This window comes from Carcharhinus amblyrhynchos, chromosome 30 (assembly GCF_965287045.1).
Source record: "Carcharhinus amblyrhynchos chromosome 30, sCarAmb.v2.hapA, whole genome shotgun sequence".
NCBI lineage: Eukaryota > Metazoa > Chordata > Chondrichthyes > Carcharhiniformes > Carcharhinidae > Carcharhinus > Carcharhinus amblyrhynchos.
The window spans coordinates 22774568-22795579 of NC_137353.1; the positions used below are offsets into that span (position 1 = coordinate 22774568).

The 21012-nt window shown below is 42.6% G+C and overlaps 1 protein-coding gene across 2 annotated transcripts in view; it reads right to left on the reverse strand.

Annotated features, from left to right (window-relative positions):
* The window catches only part of ccdc30 (coiled-coil domain containing 30), a 138070-nt gene that overhangs the window by 51642 nt on the left and 65416 nt on the right, over nt 1-21012 (reverse strand). For both annotated transcript variants that reach the window (XM_080215260.1, XM_080215259.1), the window contains 6 exons: nt 15899-15976; nt 14939-15049; nt 10996-11087; nt 3709-3901; nt 2183-2293; nt 1123-1248 (listed from right to left, as the gene is read on the reverse strand). In XM_080215260.1, coding sequence (XP_080071386.1) covers nt 1123-1248; nt 2183-2293; nt 3709-3901; nt 10996-11087; nt 14939-15049; nt 15899-15976 — 711 coding nt within the window. The remainder of the gene's footprint in view (nt 1-1122; nt 1249-2182; nt 2294-3708; nt 3902-10995; nt 11088-14938; nt 15050-15898; nt 15977-21012) is intronic.

Sequence of the window (21012 nt, forward strand, 5' to 3'; positions counted from 1 at the left end):
TCCCCCCCCATGCCCCCCAATCCCTCCAGCCACGTGTTCCCCACAATCACATCCCCCCCATGCCCCCCAATCCCTCCAGCCACATGCTCCCCACAACCACAGCCCTCCATGCTCCCCAAAATCACAACTCCTGGTAAAAGTGAGAGGCTGCAGCAGTGCTAGCTGCAAGGGCTTTGTGCACATCCTTCAGCCTGAAGTGTGCTGAGTGTGCTAGGATCCAGCAGCACTGCAAGACCCAAGGTCAGCACTGAGACCCTGGCCCGTGCTGCAAGACAAACATTGGAGACCCTGCAGAGCAACAGCCCCCACCACCCCACCACATTCATAGAGCCGCCGCCGACCCGAGACAAAAAATGGCTGTAACAACAGGGCACCTGTAAGTAGCAGAGATCGCTGGACGCCATGCACTTACTTCAGCGCCAACCCTCTCTGACGAAGCGCCCAAATCAGACTTTTATTTAATATGTCCATTTCAGGCCAATTCCGGATTGGCAAATGTGATGGTAAAGGGGAAAATGCTGATAAAGTCGGGCGAGCAGTTCATTAATTCAATTGAAATACATGCAAATACATTTAAATTGCTGTTGCGCCCGTTTTGGGCACAAATTGGATCGCGGCCGTTCCTGAGCCTTGGTAAAGTCGCCATCTGCACGGATGCAAAACAGGTAATAAGACACAATTAAAGGCTCTTTATCCAAATGGCCACCGCATTTGTAACAAGGTGAATGAATTGATCATATAAAAAAGGGCAATTAGGGATGGACAATAAATGCTTGCCCAGCCAGCAATGCCCATATCCCCTTAATGAATATATATATATTGTTTTAAAGGATGCATTTGTTGGTACACACTTACATCTCTACACTTTGCCCCTTCCTGTCACAGTCTGTTTATCTTTACCTCTATCATTTCCCAGTACGACTGACATTTCCTTTCTCTCCCATTTTTCAGATCCTACCTCATCCCCACTATTTAATTTAAAGCCCCCTTTACAGACCTAGTTGTACGATTTGCCAGGACACTAGTCCCAGTGCGGTTCAGCTGAAGCCATCCCAATGACACAGCTCAACACTGGTGCCAGTGCCCATGAATCAAAATGGAGCAATTTCCATACAGTCCTACCTCCTCTGCTCGTACTTTTAACTGCTGGGCACTAGCCAGTGCTGTTTCAAGGTATTCCCGATTTCTGACTTCTTCTTCAAGCTTTAGCTGTATGTTCTCCAATGTCGTTTGACTCCTTTTTAACTGCTGTTGAGAGTAAAGCAGAGACCAATATCAATGTTAGAATAAACGCAAGGAACAAACCTTTCAATCCAAACTTGGTTTAACTGTCACCATTCTCCCAAAAATGTTTTCTCCTGTTGAGTTAAGTTTCATTAATATACCGATTTTATGTGTGAGCTCAGGCAGCTGAAAACATCATGGCTGAGACAAATTCGTAGAATCGCTAGTGCAGAAGGAGACCATTCAGCCTATCAAGTCTGCACTGGCCACAATCCCATCCAAGCCGTATTCCTGTAACCCCACACATTTACCCTGCTAATCCTACTGACACTTGGGTCAATTGGGCATGGCCAATCAACCTAACCCGCACATCTTTGGATTGAGAGGGGAAACCGGAGCACCCAGAAGAAACCCACACAGACATGGAGAGAATTTGCAAACTCCACACATACAGTGACCCAAGGCTGGAATTGAACCCGGATCCCTGGCACCATGAGGCAGCCGTGCTAACCACAGTGACACCATGCCTCCCATTGATAAAGAATTGCGGCCCAGCAATCGCATCTTAATCCTTGGTAGATTCTTGTTCCCCATCTAGTTAAACCCAGATTAGGGCATCAGTGCCAATTAAAATGTCTCTTCTGATGCCTGGCTGACATTAATGTTTCTCAATATATATCAGGAATTGAAGCTGCACCTTCTGGTCCGGTAGTTCAGATTGGATCAGTTGCATTTTCTATTCTGGCTATTTATGTATCGCATAGAGTTGAAAGGCTGAAGAACAAAACATTCTTCTAACTTCCACCTATTGAGGCTCTCAAATATATGTCTGTTGTATATTTCATACTGACAGTACAACACTCTAGCAATGGTTCCTAATGCACCACTGATTATATATCAAGTATTGATTTCCTTGTTAGACAAATACTTTTTCATCAGAGTAAGTCTCTACACTCACCTCCTGAATATCTTGATCCTTACTCACAGCACTGATCACCTCTTGACTTTTGGCTTTAAGTTCTTTGTACTTTCGCTTGAGTTTTGCGTAATCAGTCTCCATAGTGGTAACCTGAGAAAGATAGCGCATTTGAGAAAATACTAACTTTCTTTCCAACAAAAAACTGAGAACCATGGTAACATGGCAAAGTATTTTTACACAACTAAGATTTGTTAATAAATTACATGTCACCAACCATTCTATTTCCAGCACAAGAGCTTCCTTAGACATAATGCAATTCAAGTATGATCCTCTCAACAGCAACACAGAGCTTTCCTGGTAATGTGCCTCATCCCTGGCACAGAATACATCGTGATGTGTCTGAGGCCAGAACTCTCCATTCACCTGACGAAGGGGCTAACCCGAAAGCTTGCGAGTATATTATCAAATAAATAGGTTGGACTAAAACCTGGTGTTGTCAGACTTTTTACTGTGTTTACAGAATACATCTGCAATGGTGCCTAAATTCATGTGTAACCTTTGCTACAATGCACCAAACCTTACATAGAATTATCCCACTATTATGTCCTAAAGTCAAAACAGAGTTCTACGATGCAACATGGTGCAAATCTGCCATAAATGCCCATCCCAACACACAACTTTCCTTGTTGCAATGGCCTATGCTTAGTACGTGGCTACCAAACAATGGTCAAGACTTTTGCCAAGTCAGGATGACTTGGGAACCCTTCAAAAATGGTGGATGGATCCCAGCTCCAGGTTTCCCAGCCCCATTTCCGGTTTGTCTGATTTTCGGGAGTGCCTGGTGTTTCAACAAGCCTAATGGCTCTCAACGTGCCAAATGGCCACTTTCTGGGCTGTAAACAAGGTTCTCCAGTAAGAAAATAAAATGCACATAGCACAAGTAACCTCAGCAGTCAATGCAGTGATCCACTGTATTGCTGTTCCCCAATGAATCAGTTTCAGGTTTCTTTCTTGTCATTTTGAAATCCATCTCAGCCTTGCTCCAGCTATTTCAGCTTACATCACAACTTATGCTGCATCCATCCTCTACTTCCTGTACTGTCTACATCTCTTGACTCTGTCATCCGACAAGTCATCCAACATACAATCAACCTTTGGTGAGCAATGTTTCTACTGTTAGATTTTTGCTCTCTGGGATTACTTTCCAAACAATCACTTTCCTATTTCCATCTCACTTCCTGCCTCAGAAGCCTCCTAGGTATTGGGTGAGGTTAAGGTTAGTTCTGGTCTCCATAGTTGAACAGGCTAGACTAACATCCACAGTCCAGTTTCACATGAGGAATGGTTAGGTAAGGTATCAGAGAATGGTAGATTCTAGTATGAATTAACGATAGAAAAAAAGTTGGTACGAGAAAATGATGTGAATTTAAAAAGGATGCAAAATGTTGCCAGCCTGCAGAGTGGGAGTTACAGATGCACTCAGGAGTAACACTGTCTCACTCAGACTATTACAATGCAATCAAGAGAGATCAATGGTCATATCTGCCTTTCTTGTCCAGACTAACCTTGGTTTTCAGTATTTCCTTCTCACAGTCAGTACTCTGCTTCCCATCTTTAACACGACTCTGGTATTCTTGCATTGCGGACTCAAGTGTTTCATTCCTGAACGCTACCTCTTCGAGTTCCTGTTGGACCTTGTGCAGTTTACGCTGCAGTTCATGATTCTTAGCGTCTAGCCGATTAATTTCATGGTGACACCTGAAAATACAACAGATGGCAACGCCTTAGCATTTTCAAATATTCATCCTGAAGGTGTCCATTCTTGCTTTGGGAGCAATGCAATTCAGAAATCAAACTTATCAGGTGGCCTATCTTTTTGGATGATTTTAGGGGTGGAGGTGGAATTTAGTGCCCTTCCAAAGTGAGTTTTGAGGTGAGGGGGACATTTAATGGGATGGGAGAGTGCCAGGTAGAGACCCTGCCACCTTCATGCCTCTGCCCGATTAAGTCTGAGGGTGAGGCTCATGAGCAGCCTTTCCACCCGCTGCTGACAGGGACCCTGAAGTGCGCAATATGATACTGATCTAAAGGCCTCAACACACTGTTGCTGGCATTTAATCAATGACAGATGGGGGCAGTTGCTATGTGGAAAGCTTGAAAAGCAAACCTTGGCATGTTTGCTTGCAGGTCCCTAAAAAGGGTCCTTGGGTCAGAGACACTCACAGTGCATGATCAAGGGGCCTAGGCACCTGGAATGGGCGTCTGCTGACAGCCTTCCACTGCCCTTGCCTAGGATTCCCCCTTCCACCCTCTGCCACGACCTGCATCCTGCAACACCCACGGTGCCCTCATTCACCAGTGGCCCATATCCTTTGGCAGTTGTAGGTCTCTCCCTGCGTGCACTGCCGGCAGCTGTCATCGCTCTCCAACTGGTACTACCTGCAATGGACATTTGCTGACATTAGATTGCCTGGCAACTCTAGAGCTAGGAGGGATTTTCTTGTGTACTTGATGCCAGGGGAGGTTGGCCACTGACAACTTGGGATTGTATTTGAGGTTATTTCTTGAAACAGTATGTTGTGGAACCAACCAGGGAGCAGACTACTTTGGATTTGATATTGTGTAATAAGGCGGGAATTAATTGATGACTTTATAGTTAAGGATCCTCTAGGGAGCAATAACCATAGTATGATTGAATTCAAAATTCTGTTTGGGGATGAGAAAGTGGAGTCCCACACTAGCATTCTGGAATTAAACAAAAGAAATTACATAGGCATGAGGACAAATTTGGCCCGAGTAGAATGGGCAGGAAGGCTAAGAGATACGACAGCGAATGAGGAAGGGCAATTTAAGGAGATACTCAAGTCCTCACAATTAAAATATATCCCAGTGGGGAAGAAAGACGGTAAGGGGGATAAAAAACATCCATGGCTAAACAAGGAGGTCAAGGATAATATAAAGACAAAAACTAAGGTTTACTAATATTGCAAAGGCCAATGGCAGGCTGAAATACTGGAAACTTTCAAACATAAACAAAGGGATACTAAAAAGTCGTAAAAAGAGGTAACGTACTTTATGAAAGAAAACTAGCGCAAAATATCGAGAAAGATATTTTGTAGATATATAAAAGAGAAGAGAGTCACTAGGGTGAATGTTGGTCCTTGGAAGATGAAACCAGAGAGTTAATTGTGGGGAATACTGAAATAGCAGAAATGCTAAATCAATACTTTGCCTCCGTTTTCACGGTGGAGGAACACCAGTATCATTGCTATAGGAACGGACAAGTCAGAGGTAATAAAAAGGGTAGAACTTAGAACAATCAACATCGATAGGGAAAAAGTACTCAGCAAACTATCGGGATTGAGGGCAGAAAAGTCCCTAGGGCCTGACGACCTACATCCTAGGATATTAAAAGAAATGGCGGCAGAGATAGTGGATCCATTGGTTATAATATTCCAAAATTCCCTAGATACAGGAAAGGTTCCAATGGATTGGAAAAATGCTAAAATAACGCCCTTATTTAAAAAGGGACAGGATCAAAATGTGAGAAATTACAGACCAGTTAGTTTAAAATCTGTTGTTGGGAAAGTGTTAGAATCAATTATCAAGAAAGCAATATCTGGACATTTGGAAAGTCAAAACATTATCCATTAGAGTCAGCATGGTTTTATGAAGGGCAAATCATGTTTGACTAATTTGCTTGAGTTCTTCGACCATGTAACAAGCAAAGTGGATAATAGTATATCTGGAGTTCTGGAACGCATTTGATATGGTGCTGCACAAAAGATTAATTCACAGGGTTAGATCACATGGGATTAGAAGTAATTTATTAGCTTGGATAGGTGACTGGCTGATGGACAGAAAGTTGGCATGAGTTTTTTTTCAGGATGGCAAGTAGTAACTAATGGGGTGCCACAAGATTCGGTCCTTTGGCCCCATCTATTTATAATCTATATTAATGACTTAGATACAAGGATAGAAGATGCCACAGCCAAATTTGCAGATGACACAAAAATAGACGGGACAGTAAGTTGCAATGAGCAAATAAGAGCCATACAAATGGATACAGATAGGTTAGGAGAGTTGGCCAAAATGTGGCAGATGGAGTTTAACATTGATAAGCGTGAGGTTATGCATTTTGGTTGAAATAATGGGAAGACGAATTATTATCTAAATGGGGAGAGACTTCGGAGTGCTCCGGGGCAGAGGAATCTGGGTGTCCTTGTTCATGAGTCACAGAAAAGTAGCATACAGGTAGAGCAGATAATAAAGAAAGTGAATGGAATTTTGGAATTTATAGCTAAAGGAATAGAATATAAAAGGTAAGAAAATATTGTTGCAACTAAACGAGGCATTGGTGAGGCCGCATCTGGAGTATTGTACACAGTTTTGGTCCCCTTATTTGAGGAAAGATGCAGTGGCATTGGAGGCAGCTCAGAGGAGCTATACTAAATTGATTCTAGTGATGAGGGGTTTGTCGTATGAAGAGAGATTGAACAGATTAGGCCTATATTCTCTGGAATTTAGAAGAATGAGGGGGGATCAAATTGAGGTATACGAGATGATAAAAAGGAATGGATAAAGCAGACGTGGAGCGGATGCTTCCTCTTGTGGGGCTTTCTAGGATGAGGGGTAGCAAATTTAAAACAGAGTTGAGGAGAAAACTACTTCTCCCAAAGGGCTGTGAATCTGTGGAATTCGCTACCCCAAAGTGCAGCGGTGCTGGGACACTGAGCAAATTTAAGATAGAGTTAGACAGGTTTTTAATTGGTAATGGGTTGAAAGGTTATGAGGAGATGGCAGGAAAATGGGGATGAGGGACATATCAGCCATGACTGAATGGCGGAGTGGACTTGAAGGGTCAAATGGCCTAATTCTGCACCTATATCTTATGAACTTGAGAGACACTAAACACTGATGGGCCTTCCCCAGAGGAAGCTGCACAAGGTGCTTGCCAGTTAGCAGGACAGAACCCCACCATCATCATTAAATACCCCATAGAATATTGGCAAGGCGTTCAACTGCAGGGAACAGCCAAGTTTTACTTTTTTTGGATGATGAACTTTGCAGCAGTGATCACTGAAATGTGACCAAGGTGGAGAACCTGAGTTGATTTTTATGGCCTTGGGTGACTGTGTGGAATTTGTACACACTCCTGTGTCTTCATTGGTTTCCTCCTATAGTCTAAAGTTATGCAGGTTGTCCCTTAGTGTCCCAGGATGTAGGGGTTAGCAGGATTGGCAGAGTAAGTGCATGGGTTACAGAGATAGGGCCTGGGTAGGATGCTGTGTTGGAGGGTCGAAGCAAATGTGACGAACCGAATGGCCTCATTCTCCACTATAGGTATTCTATGATAAAGGTTAGAAAACTTTGCCACCAAAAGATATACAATAGTGACATTTATGAAAGACTGGAATTTAGATAGCAGCCTATCACATCTCAGAAACCTCACAAAGTGCTTCTTAATAAAATGTATTGCTTTGAGATGCATTGAGTGTTGTGATTTTTTTATCACCTATATCACACTGTCTATATGGAGTTTGCACATTCTCCCCGAATTTGCATGGATCTCTTCCGTGTGCTCCGGTTTCCTCCCGTAGTCCAAAGATGTGCAAGTTACATTGATTGGCCATGCTAAATTGACCCTAGTGGGATAAATATGTGGCATCGCAGGAATAGGGTCTCGAGGGCCTCCTTCTGTACTTTAGGGATTCGATGAAGTTCTATATTCTATCCACACATTTATCACTGTTGATCTTCCTCACATCTGGCCTCAGAATACTTTCATCAGTTTAGCCTATGCGTCTTTATTTTAGCAACCTGCCATTAAGTTTATGACTGATTAACCTTACCTATGCCATCTAATATCTTTCATAGATTTATCTTTATGGGCGGGATTTTCTGGCTGCGCTTGCCCCAAAAGTGAAAAATCCCATCCAAAGTCAATGGATTTTGCATGGTCTGGCCCCCTGCCCACTTCCCGTAGCAAGTGGGATGGGATAATTCCTCCCTTTGGGTACATGCTCTTCCTTTTAAGTGTAAAAAGTCCCAGTTTTCCATAGCACAATCATTTGGCAGTAGGGATTAGCCTCAGCTTTTCACTGAACCACCAATAGGACTTGAATGATCGCTTTATATCTTAGTGACAAAATCAGAACACATCACTGGCTTGGCACATTCCACTTCAATCAGCTGACGGAGCAATTTATATGAGCTTTCACACTTAAAGAATTGAATTGAAAACATGCAATTGCTAGGAATGCAAAATAAAAATGATGGAAATAAATGGCACTTCCGTCGCCATTAAAATTGGAGATTCAGATGGTTCCAGGTGCAGGGTATTGACCATTGGAGGCTTGGAATTCAATGGGATGGGGGAGGTGAAAGTCTGGGAATTGAAGTGTGCAGAGGAATGTCAGGAGCAGGGGAAAGGGGGAAAAGGTCAGGAACTAGGGTGAGGGAGAAAATAGGAAGAATGAAGAGAGATAACATAATCTAATCCATATATTTTAAAGAAGCAAAGAGACCTATGGGTGTAAGTAAACAGGTCACTAAAGGTAGGAGCACAAATAGAGGTTCATAGAATCATAGAAACCCTACTGTGCAGAAGGAGGCCATTCAGCCCATCAAGTCCACACTGACCACAATCCCACCCAGGTCCAACCCTTTAATACCACATATTTATCCTGACACTAGGGTCAATTTAGCATGGCAAATCAACATAACCCACACATCTTTGGACTGTGGGAGGAAGCCGCAACATCCAGAGGAAACCCACACAGACATGGGGAGAATGTGCAGACTCCACACAGTGACCTGAGGCCGGAACTGTGAAGCAGCAGTGCTAACCACTGTGCCACCATGCTGCACCCTGTCCCACCACGCTACCTTACAGGATCCTTGCTTATATTATGTGTAGAGTATAAAAGCAGGAAGTTATACTACATCTTTACAAACTGGTTAGGCTCCAGATGATATACTGTGGACTCTAGGAAAGATGTCAATGCCTTAGAGAGTGGAGAAAATGTACTTGAATGGAATCATAAAATCCTACAGTGCAGAAAGAGGCCATTCAACCTGTCGAGTCTGCACCAACCACAATCCCACCCAGGCCTTATCCCCATATCCACCCACTAATCCCTCTAATCTATGCATCCCGGGACACTAAGGGGCAATTTAGAATGACTAATCAAGCTAGCCTGCACATTTTTGGACTGCGGGACGAAGCCGGAGCACCCGGAGGAAACCCACGCAGACACAGGGAGAATGTGCAAACTCCACGCAGACAGTGACCCGAGCAGGGATTCGAACCTGGGTCCCTGAAGCTGCGATGCAGTAGTGTTAACCACTGTGCTACCGTGCCACCCCGTGTACTTGATACTTGAAAGAGCGGCACGATAGCACAGTGATTAACACAGCTGCTTCACAGCTCCAAGGTCCTGGGCTCGATTCTCAACTCGGGTCACTGTCTGTGTGGAGTTTGCACATTCTCATGTCTGCGTGGGTTTCCTCCAGGTGCTATGGTTTCTTCCCACAGTCCAAAGATGTGCAGATTAGGTTGATTGGCCATGCTAAGAAAATTGCCCCTTAGAATCCAGGAATGTGTAGGTTAGAGGGATTAGTGGGTATAATATGTAGGGATATAGGTGTAGGGCCTGGGTGGGATTGTGTTTGGTGCAGACTCGATGGGCCAAAGGGCCTCTTTCTGCACTGTAGTGTTCTATGATTCTAAGAACGAAAGGCTTCAAATACATGGAGAGACTATAGAGAAACTGGAGCAGTTCTCTTTTTTGAAAAAAGAAATTATGTTCAGTGTTCCTATCATCAAGCATTGCATTACACTGCGCTCTTGGCCAAATTCACCAATCAAATCTCTCCTCAACCTCCCATCTTCCATACTCAATAAACCTGAGCTTATTCTGATTGACAGAAAGTCCTATTCTGCTTCTTGTAGTTCTGCTTTAACAGTGTCAACATCACAGATTAATATCTGGATTTTGCCAACATTCATATGGGTAGTGCCAGGTAAACCAGACATGACCTGCTGAAGTGGTGGTTCTGAGAATGAAAGCTCTTAAATGGAAATAAGCTGAAGAAGGCACTTGAAGGTTTCAAGTGATGGGGCTGTAATTATTTCCTTTGACAGCTTGTTTATCTGTGTTTCAGATCTACATTACCTACCTGACCAGCAAAATCTCAATTTTAAAGTTGTCCATGCTGAAATTCCTCTACTCATCATTCTTCCCTCTCTGGACTCCCTGGTGTGAAGGCTGAACATTTTCTCAATTCAGGAGGGTGAGCTGTGTGCGCTCTAAGCCTAGTACTGCGAGAGTTGTGCATTCTCTAATCTTGATAAAGGGTGCTGCATGTTCTCCAAATGTGATAGTGTGAGTACTGAGTGCTCATCGCCCAGAGGTTATTTTCCAAAAGCATTAGCAATAGAAGCTCTCTTGCCTAATGATGGGCAACCTAGGCTCTCCTTCATCTTAGTGAACCACAAGGTTGAAATAGGCTTATTCACTAATAGGCAGAAGCTATGTGGATGGAAATCAGGGGAATGTGACAACCTTTCACTTGGGCAAAGGTCAACAAAATGACTGGTGGGCCGCACTCGGAACCCAGATGAGCCGCAAGTTGCCCACCATGGCTCTAACCGCTTTGCCTGCCTGATAATAACTGGATCAAATTGTGAGTACATTGCAGCAGGGACGATCAAATTACAGCACAAGCAAGTTGTTTGGAGGACAAGATGTTTCAGAAATCTAGTCCAGATCTGGTGCAAAAAACAAAGTTTCTTTTGGAAGAGGAGAAGTACTGAACAAGTCCTTGAAATTCACAATCGGTTAATATACCTTCTGTGGAGTTCCTCTGTTTTTAGATGCTGAACGTCAAAGCTTGACTCTGAGATCAATGAATCTGGCTCCCCATCTTGGCAAGCTGGGTCCTTGGGTAAAGGAGAGAGATTGATGAAAGTTGGGACTGTTAATTGTAATGAACATTGAATCATCTTGTTCACAGTTCAAATGAAGCCTAGTTTGCTCATTGTGCTACTCCTCTACTCTTTACCCATATCCCGGTTTCCTTGTCTGCTTCAAGCATTTGCTCAATTTTATCCAAAAAGATACAAATGTCTCTTCCTCAATCACTGTTTAAGCGAAAAATATTCCATATTCTAACAAAAATCTATGTTAGGAAGTTTCTCTTAACTCCTCTCTTCACTACAGGAACCATAGTGGAGGACATGCCTCTGTCTAAATCAATGAAGATAAAGTGGAAATGGTCGAGAGCTTCAAGTTTCTTGGTGTCCAGATTGGCAACCTTTAGTTAAGAAAGCCCACCAACGCCTTTACTTTCTCAGGAGGCTAAGGAAATTCAGCAGCTCTGCTACAACTCTCACCAACTTCTACAAATGCACCACAGAAAGCATCCTTTCCAGATGTATCAGAGCTTGGTATGGCTCCTGCTCTGACCAAAACCACAAAAAACTACAAAAGGTTGTGAACATAGTCTAGTCCATCATGCAAACCAGCTTCCCATCCATTGAGTCTGTCTACACTTTCCGCTACCTCGTAGAAACAGATAGCATAATCAAGGGCCCCACATATCCCAGGCGTACTCTTCCACTGGGAAAAAGATACAAAAGTCTGAAGTCACCACCTGCCAATGACTCAAGAACAGCTTCTTCGCTGTTGCCATCTGATTTTTTAATGGAGCTACCTTATATTAAGTTGATCTTTCTTTACACCCTAGCTATGACTGTAACACTATATTCTGCACCGTCTTTTGCTACTCCCCTATGCATGCTATGAACAATATACTTTGTGTAGCACGCAAGAAACAATACTTTTCACTGTATACCAATACATATGACAATAATAAATCAAATCAAATGTATGTTTATTCTCATCAACTGGTGAATGATAGTCTTTTCCATTCATGCCATTAAAGCCCTTCATAATTAAAAAAAAACTCTTAAATTTCTTTTCATCTTTCTCCACTCCTGTATTTCAGGGAGAATTGTGTGGGTAAATTCTGTCCCCAGCTTAATGCTGGTACCTTCAAATGAGCCAAAAAAGAGACAGAGTCTAAACCGGGTTCCCATCTTGAACATGCCCAGTTCTTGCCAAATGAGTTAGGTTAAAATTGGAGGTTGTTTCTTCTCGTGTTCCGTGATGTCATGGTTAATCTGCTTTCAATTGCTTTATTGTCTGTTTTATAATCTGGCACTCTTAATTGCACACAATACTAGAAATGCAACTCAATCAATATTTTATGCAGCTTTCTGCTTTTGTCTTGTACTCTACACCTCTATTTATAAAAGCCAAAGTAACAAAATTATAGATGCATAGACTAGAACAGGGGATCAAGAATCTCATGGAGTCAGAGTAATAGTTAGCAATTCTCTATCTGTCATACATCAGATGGTACTCTCCTGTTCTACAGTACCACGATGAAGGAAAAAACACAGAATTATGTATGGAAAAAATGGACTTTAAAAGAACTGGATATGCAAGGTGGCTGAGGATGTAAAGTCACTAGCTGAATTGCTGCAGGGTGATGCTCCAAGAGATAACGGAATTCTTCCCTGTTCCCAGGCAAGGTGGCCAGTTGTCTGCAGGTGGAAACTGACAGCGATGAAACAGATAGCATGGCAGCAGAGAGATTAAAATTGACAAAGTGAAAAGTAGAATTTCAGGGGCGAAGAAAAGGAAAGGGAGCTTCAGATAAAACAACTTAAGCAAAAGGAAAGGAATCTTGTGGTAGCCCTTAAAGACACCACTAGCCCGGACTTGAAGGTTGAGGTAACCTGGTTCACTCATTTAACTCCTAAATTTGATGAAGCAGAGGTGGAAGCCTTTTTTATCTCTTGCGAATGGTTAGCAGGGCAATTAAAGTGGCCAGCCCAAAGGTGGTCCCTATTACTGCAGAAAAGAGCTTAAAGGGAGCTCAGGAGGTTTACTCCCTCTTACCTGAGGAAAGTCATTGACAATGAATGAAAGTCTTTCTCCATTCATGCCACTAAAGCCCTTCATAATTAAAAAAAATCTCTTAAATTTCTTTTCATCTTTCTCCACTCCTATATTTCCTCCACTCCTACTCCCCAACACCTTAAACCTGTGTCCTCTCGTAGCGACCATTTCAGCCCTGGGAAAGAGCCTCTGAGAATCCACCTGAGAGGTATAGATCAGGTGGATTCTCAGAGGCTATTTCCCAGGGCTGAAATGGTCGCTACAAGAGGACACAGGTTTAAGGTGATGGGGAGTAGGTACAGAGGAGATGTCAGGGGTAAGTTTTTCATTCAGAGGGTGGTGGGTGAGTGGAATCGGCTGCCGTTGGTGGTGGTGGAGGCGAATTTGTTAGGGTCTTTTAAGAGACTTCTGGATGAGTACATGGGATTTAATAGGATTGAGGGTTATAGGTAGGCCTAGTAGGTAGGGATATGATCAGTGCAACTTGTGGGCCAAAGGGCCTGTTTGTGCTGTAGTTTTTCTATGTTCTAATGGCAAAGTGAAAAGGGATATTATATTGCGTACCTTTTAGTGCAGAAGGGAAACAGCCCAAACAGACCACACCAGGAATTTGAAAGGCTTAAACAACTTGCTTTTGAACTGTCCAGAGGTCACTTATGAAAACCTCTGTGAAATAACTCAAGGAATTTTAAAAAACTCCATACACTTTTCAATAAGAGCATACATAGAGGAGCAGAGGGTCACAGGGGTTGGACAGGTAGCCACACTGGCCAACAATTATGAGCTGATCCACAGATTCTTGTTTCAGAAGAGAACTTGCCCAAGTCAACCCCAACTAGCTGGGGAGAATACAGGCAGGGAAAGTGGTAGGAAACTGAGCCCCCACGGGAGAGAGGACAATCTGAGGGCCTTTGTCAGGACAGCAAGGGTGGCGCTGAAAAAAAAGTGAGACCAAGAAGCCTATGCGTCTTAACTGCCAAAAGATAGCACGTGTCTGAGCAACTGCTGGAGGATATGGGAAAACCAGTGGGATTTATCAGGACACATACACCAAGTGCAGAGAATCAGAATCAGTCAGGGAGTATAGCAGATCAAGCTGTGGGTCTGACTGTGGCTGAAAATTGCTATGGAAGCTATGGATGAGGTTAAGCAAAACCATGAGAGCTATCAAGATTTTGTACCCCAAGGAAGGATAACCACATTTGCTCAGGGTGAGGGGAGTAAATCTGTAAGAATACTGGGGCCAGCCAGACTCCACTGCTCCAAAAAGGCATGACCTGTCAGGATTAAAGCATCCCCTCTGGACTCAGAAAAGCCTATTCAAGTCAAGCTTGAACAGCTGCAGGAGAAGGCATTTTCCCGACTGTGTGGTAACCTGTTCTATTGGGGTATGGGGTCAAAGTGAGTAAGGAGAATATCGGTGCTTTAGTCGTTTGCTATAGAACATTCCAACCGGTTACAATCCTGTACCACAATAGCCAACAGACATGAACATGAAAGCAGCCAATACATCTTAAATATCCAGTCATATTTTGGTTAAAGGTATGCTTCACACAACAATTGCTTTTCTTGTTTAAATACTGCTTGCCCCATGATCTCTTGAAAGTGGCAACCAACTGATACCACACCTAAGGGCTTTTCTTTATGTGTGAACCTAGATTATTTAGTGTCATAGTCTAAGGACACTATAGCAACAGTACTTCTGACTGAACAGAGGCGAGGGATGAAACCTGGGGGCCTTCCCAGTCTGTACTGCTCAATGCCATGCCAAACATGTAGCTATACACTTAGCCATGCAGTAAAGCAGGTTTACTTCACCCCTTACCTTACCAACTGAACGTGTAGATGAAGATGCCATTTTCTTCTTACGAACAGATGGCACTTGAATCTCTCTTCCTGATTGTTGCATGGAATCCACAGGTAGAGCTGATTCCCTCTGAGTTGAGCATGGAAAGATTAAGGAAATTGTGAGGAGAAACAGTAACCATTACTGAATGACAAATACCAAAGAAAAATATAGCAGCTGTTTGAAATCTGAAATATATACAAAAAATGCTGCAAATACTCAGTAGATCAGGCACAATTTACAGAGAGAAGCAGTGTTAACATTTCAGGTTGAGATGACTTACCATCAGAACTCAGCATTTTTTGTTTTAAATTACTGAATGATGAAGTTTTGACTCAGTAAGTTCTGAGGGGAGACTTTGTACTGATGTTACAAAAATATAGCCATTTTTGACTATTCCTGAACATGTGCAGCAACCCAAATTTGTGCTGAGCTCAGCAGCTAACCATTACTTTTACAATGCGTTAATCCGCTAACCTAATTCCACAGTGACCCTAGCAGACATCCCATCTCCACAATAAGCTGGTCACCTTGCAAACTCCACATGAACCCACTACATCCATACTGAGCTAATGAAGCATCCAAACCCCACAATCAACTAACATCTGAGCCACTCAATAACAAGCATGTTGAGCATACCAGCAACTTAACTCCACGCTAAACTAACCATCTCTCTGCCATAATGTTGAAGCCACAATTGGCCCATCACCGTGCTGGGGCCACTGGCTGCCCCTCCCTGTGCCAGGGCCAACAGCCATCCATCCTCATGCTTATTGGTAAAGAGTCCATAAATTATTACCCAACTATACCATAGGACAGCAGCTCCATACTGAGCACAGACTTAAAAAGAAACAGAAAATGGAACCAGGGGAAAAGCAGACTTTGACACAATAGGTATTATATAAACTCAAACTTGCTCAAGGAATTCCCAGTATTTACCTGGCTTTCTGGTTGCAGCTGATTCATACTTGCCTGTGGAGTTCCCTGCAATGGCTGGACTTTCTGAAGGCTCTCAACCTATTGACATAAAACATAAAACTATGTAAAGACAACGAACACATTGAAATAAAGGAGATAAGAAGGCAAAAGAGAGGCAGGCAGAGACCGAGAGAGGCAGGCAGAGACCGAGAGAGGCAGGCAGAGACCGAGAGAGGCAGGCAGAGACCGAGAGAGGCAGGCAGAGACCGAGAGAGGCAGGCAGAGACCGAGAGAGGCAGGCAGAGACCGAGAGAGGCAGGCAGAGACCGAGAGAGGCAGGCAGAGACCGAGAGAGGCAGGCAGAGACCGAGACAGGCAGAGACCGAGAGAGACAGGCAGAGACCGAGAGAGGCAGGCAGAGAGAGAGAGAGAGAGAGACCGAGAGACCGAGAGGCAGGCAGAGAGAGGGAGAGACCGAGAGGCAGGCAGAGAGAGGGAGAGACCGAGAGGCAGGCAGAGAGAGGGAGAGACCGAGAGGCAGGCAGAGAGAGAGAGACCGAGAGGCAGGCAGAGAGAGTGAGAGAGGCAGAGACACAGAGACAGGCAGAGATACAGAGACAAGACAATAATAAATTATTATAAATAAACAGACTGAATTGTGATCATTAGGTGAGGAGGTGCATGTTTGTAATGTGTATTTGTTGGCATCAGTTCTATCTTGAGTACAATATTGTACCGAGGATAGCTGTGTAAAGGTGAAGGCTGGGAAATTTGAAACAAAAATTCAGATTGACAGCCGCAATCTTGGTAGCTATTGTGAAAAATGATAGAAAGCATCAGGATACAATTATCTTCTCCTTCAGTTTACTATTAATACCGACTCTGACCACAGTTTGTGTGTTTAATACTATCATTATCACTCCCTTCGTCTGTGTGCCATGACTTCAGTCAATTGATCCTTCCTGCTTTGTAATATTTCCTGAACCTTCTCTTTTCCTTTCCTGCACCACTCCTTTTCTTCAATAGCATAAAACCCACCATATTCCTACCTCTCTTCAGTTCCAGGCTGGACTCACACTGCACTCAAAAATGTTAACTCGGTTTCTTTACCCACAGATGCTGCCAGACCTACTGAGATTTTCCAGTACTTTGTTTTTATTTCAGATCTCTAACATCTGCAGTATTTTGCTTTTATTACATGATTATCCTCTGATGTTCTTGGGAGTCTGAATCAGAGTCATAAAGTTTACAGCATGGAAACAGACAATTCAGCCCAACTTGTCCATGCTGCCAACCCTAAGGTAGTCCCAATTGCCCACATTTGGCCCATATCCCTCTATACCATCTTACCCATGTAACTGTCTAAACGCTTTTTAGAAGACAAAATTGTACCCACCTATACTACTACCTCTGGCAGCTTTTCTAGACACTCACTACCATCCGTGTGAAAAAATTACCCCTCCGGACACTTTTGTATCTTTCCCTTCTCACCTTAAACCTATGCCCTCTAGTTTTAGACTACCCTACCTTTGGAAAGGATAGTGACTTTCTAGCTGATCTATGCCTCTCATTATTTTATAGACCTCTATAAGATCACCCCTCAACCTTCTACGCTCCAGAGAAAAAAGCCTCAGTCTATCAAGCGTTTCCTTATAACTCAAACCATCAAATCACGGTAGCATCTTAGTAAATCTCTTCTGCACTCTATTGGTGGTAGAATTAAGTGAATATGTGGCTACGACTTACATCCCCACAAAAACATATTTTGTGAAATGGAAGTTCGTCAGTCAGATCGTAATCAAAGTTTTGGTGTTGAGACTTTAAATTAAATTTCTAAGGAAAGTGAACTGTTAAATGCCTAACAGGCAGGCTTAGTCTTTACTAGATTTTGGAAAACAGATGACTATAATATGGAAAGATACATCATGAAATGCACTGCCAAAAGGAAGTCATCATTTTTTTAGCATGGGCAAGTGGATCCAGTGACAATACGTTTAGCAAAATCACAGAAGAGAAAAAGGCACCAGAAGGGCAGAGAAAAATGTGGATAGACAACAGCAAAAAACTAGCTACCAGGTATGGGCTACATCTAGTTAAAAAGAACTGTTAGAGATAGAGATGTGTTGAAAGCCATGATTAGTAACCTTTGTCCAATCAAGGATGCTACGTGAAGAGAGGCAAAAGATTCATTAAATTAAATTTGAGGATCCCTGGATCAGTACTAGTGTTTAAATTGTTGGACTCTACTAAGGTATCTCAATGGACAGGCGACTGTTTGAACATATGCTTGCAGCCTTGAAAAACATTCTGGAGAAACAGTGATTTCCTTTGGCCTACATGGAATAAGTAGCACATTCTGTGGTAATTAAAGAATGGGGTCAATAACTATTAGATTTCAAAATGCACCAAATTATGCATAAAGCTGTCAATACAACAGAAGAATTAAAGAGGATAAATCACCTTTTGCAGATTTAGCTGTCACAGCAGAAAACAGAATTGGAACATGAATAATAGAACAATGATTCCCAGGAATGCTCAAGGATCAGTTAATGTGTGCGTAAGATGTGGCTTAAGTATAATAATAAGAACATAAGAACATAAGAAATAGGAGCAGGAGTAGGCCATCTAGCCCTTCGAGCCTGCCCCGCCATTCAACAAGATCATGGCTGATCTGTCGTGGCTCAGTTCCAATTTCCCGCCCTCTCCCCATAACCCTTAATCCCCTTGCCTATCAAAAACCTATCTACCCACGTCTTAAATATATTTAGTGAGGCAGCCTCCACCACTTCAACGGGCAGAGAATTCCAGAGATTCACCACCCTTTGAGCGAAGAAGTTCCTCCTCAACTCCGTTTTAAACTGCCCCCCCCTTATCTTGAGGCTGTGCCCTCTAGTCCTACTGTCCTTTCTGAGCGGGAAGAGCCTCTCCACCTCTATCCTATCCATCCCATTCATCATCTTATACGTCTCAATGAGATCTCCCCTCATTCTTCTAAACTCTAACGAGTACAAGCCTAGTTTATTCAGCCTCTCCTCATAGTTCAACCCCCTCAACTCTGGTATCAGCCTAGTAGACCTCCTCTGCACTCCCTCCAAGGCCAAAATATCCTTGCGTAAGTGCAGCGACCAAAACTGCACACAGTACTCCAGCTGCGGCCTCACCAGTGCCCTGTACAGGTGTACATAATGTAGTGAGCTTCTCAAAACAAAGGGGCAGGATCCCCCACATGAACATGAGAAGGAGAGTTGTAAGGAAGATGATGAAGATAATGATGAATCAGGACTTTTTTTTAGTCACAGGAGTTTTAATGGTGCAGCAAATGTATTAGTTGTAGATTCCTTTGATAGTACAGTGCTAGATAGTGCTTGCACTTCGATAGTATATAGAACAGATTGATTAAAATGTTACTTTGATTCACCCAGTGGTGAGGATTGATACAAGGTTAAGAATATAGAAGTATTACTTGCTTTAGGTTTGGTGATGACAACAAATTGAAGCTACTAAAGAAATTAGCAATTACTCATAGCTAGAGTAAGCCATTATGTAAGCAGTGAAAAACCCACAGCAAGAAATCTATGCTGTTAACTACATTCCATGAAAAGTTACAAGTGAAATCTGACAAGGATTATAATGAAGAAATGCAAAGAATTCACTCCAGATTGTTGGATGAAATAGACCCTATCAATTAGTCTAGGGGCAAAATCTCAAAATGCCTTATGTGCTCTTGTTCTAAAAAGGTAGTAGAAAATTGGCTTTCATAGAACATAGAACATAGAACACTACAGCACAAACAGGCCCTTCGGCCCACAAGTTGCGCCGACCACATCACCTACCAACCTACAGACCTATCTAATAGAACATAGAACACTACAGCACATGATGGTTCAGTTCTCAGATAAAACTCGTAGTGCACCGAGGCTTCATGCAAAATCATCTGAGATCAAATTTAATTCAGGAGATTTCGTGTATTATAAAAGAAAGGGTAATAGGGAACAGAAAGGCCCTGGCAAAGTAATAAATCAAGATGGTAAGACCATACTTAACAAACATGGCAACCAAATTGTTACGGTTTATTCTTCACGATTAATAAATTTAAATCCCTGACTCTAAGCAGTTGACAGAGGTAAATGATACCTTCTACCTCAGGTGATTGTGTTCAGTAATGAAGTCCTTGAGAAATAGCCTCCAGAAAAATCATCATTAAACTCTGTTCCTCTTTCCATAGATGCTGCTTGACATGCTGAGTATTTCCAACATTTACCACTTTTATTATTAATAATAAAGGAAATTAGCTAGAAACGAGAGCGTATGGAGCCTATGCTGAAATATCAGATGCAAGACTTTATCACATTGGTGGATATGCAGTGAACAAATACTTGAAGATGGGACTTGCAAGGCTAATTGCTATGGGTTTTTAAGAGAAACTAGGTGGTACCAATGTTATTCAGGACTTCCTCACAGCTAGAAAACATGTACTTAAATATATATATTTCCACATATTTTGGTGGTATCAATTGACATAAAAGCTGCATTTCTACAGTATGGTACTTTTTGGGATGTTTCTGAAACTGCCCAAAGAAACAGCAGATGCAGAAAGGAAACTAAACAAATGTATCAATGGCCTGAGTGGTGCTTCAGGGGTCTGTTATTTTTTGGTGAGATCGGATTTCCTGAAAACAGTTTTGTGTTTGAGCCCACCCAGGATCTTTGCTAGCATAATGGAAAACATCTAGCATCCTCATGATGCACATTGACAATTGCCAGTACCAATATAGCTGTATAGTCAATTTTCCTAATTTAAAGCTACAGCATTTAGTTTGTCCTTCTTGAACAATGTAATCATTCGTATGTTGCACTCATCTCCATCAATATGATGGTTACTAATTGCCATAGTGGTTCAGTTCTGCTGTTGTGAAATATCATTTGTCTATTTGCTCTTTATTAGGTTAAACCTGTCCTTCACAGCACTCCCACCCTTAACTGATTCTTCTGTTAATTTCCTTTCATTTTTCTCTATTTTGCTTTCCTTCCCACATTACACAAGTTCAAATACAGCCAATGCTTGTTTGATCCTGTTCTGCAAGGACATCATTATTAATTAGGTCCAGAGAAGTCCTTTCTTCCTACCATTGCTC